At 34.3% G+C, this 3,869-nt stretch overlaps 1 protein-coding gene across 1 annotated transcript in view; it reads left to right on the top strand.

Moving 5' to 3' along the window:
• LOC106880211 (uncharacterized) overlaps window positions 1–3,869 on the top strand; it is a 127,962-nt gene that overhangs the window by 112,256 nt on the left and 11,837 nt on the right. The window contains exon 8 of the mRNA XM_052966131.1: window positions 2,995–3,051. Within this exon, the coding sequence (XP_052822091.1) occupies window positions 2,995–3,051 (57 nt within the window). The remainder of the gene's footprint in view (window positions 1–2,994; window positions 3,052–3,869) is intronic.

Here is a 3,869-nt window from a genome sequence, read left to right as displayed (position 1 = left end):
AGAAACAATTCCTATCATAGTAGGTGCCTTAGGTATAATAAAAAAATATTCAGACAAATACATAACAAAAACACCAGGACTTACAAATATATATAACATACAGAAAATTGCACTACTGGGTACTGCACACATTCTACGCAAAACACTTTCAATACAGTAAACATAAGAGCACCACAGCAAACCACAGCACATACCCAAGGCGCACAGAGCTGCGCTCGGTAGTGAAGTGAAAGCACGTTATAAAAATAAAACTACTGAACAATAATAATAATAATAATAATAATAATAATAATCGTTTCCATTTTGGCCGCAATACTTTCAAGACCTTGTGTACTACATCAAACGACGAATTACAAGCTTTCGTAGCAAAGTAAGTCTTGAAATCAAACAACTAAATCTTTTACGATAGTTAAATGTATCATTACGATACCATGCGAATGCTAATATAATAGAATTAAATATTAACTAGATAGTTTTCGTGAAATATTTAAATGCTGAATTATTTGAATTACTTGGAACACAATCGCAGACAATAAAAGGTAACAATAAAAGAGATATTCTTCTTTAACAAAGGAAAGAAAAATGTCTTCATTTCGTGGTGCTTTATAGAATCCAGACTAAATATAAACTATTCTATTTTACAAACGGTGGTTATTTAATGAACAAAAGGGATTGAAATATATAAGAAGCATTACGGTGAAAGAAACTTGTTTATTGAAAAGTTGGTCTACGATAGAAAAGATACAGTATATATTGCTGAGCTGAAATAATTACATTTACAACCGAATCAATGAATATAAAGAAAAAGAAGAAATGGAAATACAAAACAATGATGTACACAGTAAATGCATATTCAAGTATGTGAACCATCTTATGAAAACATAAACATATCCAAGTATTCGTGCATGTATGCGTGGGCATGTTTATATACAATTACACACACACAAACAGAAGGAAGCAGTATATGGACCACACATAGATTCCCACACATTTGGGGGAACGAACAGTAAATTGAAAGAACCATCTTCGTATACGTACACGCGTACAATATTCACACGCATTATATGTGTGAGATGGTGGGTATCCCATTTGTCCTATTTGCGTAAATTAACGCATCCTTTCACACCTAGTTCTATTTCAATTATGAGATGACTGACGCACGCATTAACAGTGTTTTGTTATAACTCTACGGTTCAAATTGCTTTATCTTATGCTGTAGAATAGTATAGTATCGTGCCGAAATACAGCTGACATGTTCTCACTTTATAAACAATGTATCTATGGACAGTTAAATAGGGTATGCGATCGAAAATGAGATCACAAAAAAGGGGTTGAAACTTGTATCGTTGACCCCCATTTGGGGCATAAGTATATGTATAACAGACAAGCTGTTTACATCAGTCTGTATACAACATAGCAAGGCATTAACTGGTCAGATGCAGAGCCGCAATACATAATTGATATTGCTGCTTTGGAAGTGTTTTTTATTCTTTCTGGATGTTTGACTCCCCGTTTAAACAAGCATTTCTTCACGCCCAGATCATCTGACAAGTTAGTCTCGTCATAGTTGAATATGTTATTTGGAGAGATAAGTTTTCCATCAACTGTAAGAGTTGCTTTTAAGTGCTGGAAGTACGAGGATCCTTCTGTAGCACTTAAACATGCTATGGGACTGTTGATATTTTGGCACAGACGTGATACTGAGTGGGATTTCTTTCGCTCTGAAAATGAATTAGCCCATTCAGCTGAAGGAAAATTGCTTTTAAATTGTGTTACTGTGCAACCTTGAGCTGTGATATAATTATGGGCAAGCACTCTCAAATCCATAGCATCAAATGGAAACTCTCATTCTACAACAGCTGTAATGTGAGCAACAAACGCTGCTGCTTCTTTTTCACTGAACACTGGAAGGTGACCAGGTTGCCTGCTATGTTTATTGTTCAATTTATGGCTCAGAGTTCCGACTGGAATTTTATAAACAACATTGGCTTTTCGAAGGATAATTTTCTTTGCTTTAATATCTGTTATTGCTTTATCCAGACTCTTTTGGCTATAGGATTTATAGCTTCAAGAGCCAGGTTTTCTATTATAAATTCTTGGCATAACTATTTGGTTAATGCTAATCTCGAGCCAAACTACATGTTGATCCTTAAAAAAAAACAGAATATGGTTTAAAGAAATAAACTTTGCAACAGAAAGAAAAACTGATTCTGGTTATCAAGCCATAATTTAAAAAAATGATAAATTTGGGGTTACACCTCATTAAGTCTAAGGGTGAAATATTGTCCATAAATCAGAAAAACATTTAAAAATCTTAAATACCTAACTTATATTGGGCACTATTAGTTTGAACCGTAGTAGCAGCTGGATAATCAAAGTGGTGGGACATGTCATATAAGTTTTACAAAGATACCAAAGTTATAAAAACACTTCAATAGAAAATTATTAACTAATTATATTAACATTATATTTTAACAAAAGCTTGTATCTTTTATACAAGAAGTACTTTAGCTACTGACAAAAGTATTCATATCTTGCAAAAATGTTTGCTTTGCTGGAATTTGAAGAAGTTGACAAATTCTTTCTTTGGGTGGATAATCAAAGTTATATTTACAAAATTTTACTTTATGTATTGAAATTATACTATTCTAGAAATGTAATTCTAAAGTTTAACAACACATTTAAACAATTCTGTATGACATTTTAGTGACAAGCAATAAGAGGAAGCAAACTATTATATTCTGTTCAAAGTTACCCCGGTGTTCAAAGTAACCCCATTTCACGGTACCTTGTTTTCACTTTATCTTCTGTTTTGTTATTCTCGTCGTTTATTTCGAACATATAAATAAATACGTTACATACATACATACGCACGTACGTACGTATGTATGTATGTAATGTGTGTAACGTTGAAAATAGTAATAGTAATAATAATCTAATAATCTTTTGTTTGTTGAGTTAATCCTCTCACCATCTATGATGACTCTATTTCAGATTCAGTACCTCTTTGTTCACTGGTTAGTTTCATAACCTGCTACATCCCACAAAGGGGTAAGTCAATTCAAATATTCCTTAACTATCTCTAATTACAGTTCTATAACCCTACCAGTTTCATTATTTTACCTGGTGTGGGTGTGTGGCAAGAAGCTGGATTTCCAAACACATGGTTCCAGGTTCAGTTCCACTGCGTGGCACCTTGGGCAAATATATTCCACTATAGCCCCGGGCCGATTAAAGCCTTGTGAATAGGTTTGGTAGATGTAAAACTGAAAGAAGTTCGTCGTGTGTATGTGTATCCACCACCACCGCTCGACAACTGGTGTTTTCTTTATTCCCCCATAACTTAACGGTTCGGCAAAAAAATTGAGATAGAATAATTACCAGGTTTTACGAAAATGAATAAGTATTGGGGTCGATTTGTTCTACTAAGCCCTTCATTGGCTGCAGTCCAATGACTGACACAAGTAAAAAAGATTCGCTTTGTGGTTCGATTCAGCTACATCCGGTTGGATGGATGGCGTGTACAGTATGTGTGTATGAACAACGTGTGTGTGTGTAACACACGTACATTGAAAACACACTGACTATGCTCTTAAGAAATAATTTCGAACAGAACTTCTGGAAACTTCATTTACAGAATTTACTTCCAATCCACTACGCACCTACCCCTTTAATAAACACACACACACACACACACACACACGCCTGCACACGCACACACACACACACACACACACATGAAACAAATTGTACAAAACCCGAAAAAGATAAATAAATCTACCTCCAGTTAGTAAATCTTACTGACCTATTCACCAAACTTCATCTCTATTAAATTTACCTAGATACCCCAATGAATAATTCGTTCGAAT

Source organism: Octopus bimaculoides, chromosome 3 (genome assembly GCF_001194135.2).
Source record: "Octopus bimaculoides isolate UCB-OBI-ISO-001 chromosome 3, ASM119413v2, whole genome shotgun sequence".
Classification (NCBI taxonomy): domain Eukaryota; kingdom Metazoa; phylum Mollusca; class Cephalopoda; order Octopoda; family Octopodidae; genus Octopus; species Octopus bimaculoides.
This window is presented reverse-complemented; position numbering and strand designations above follow the sequence as displayed.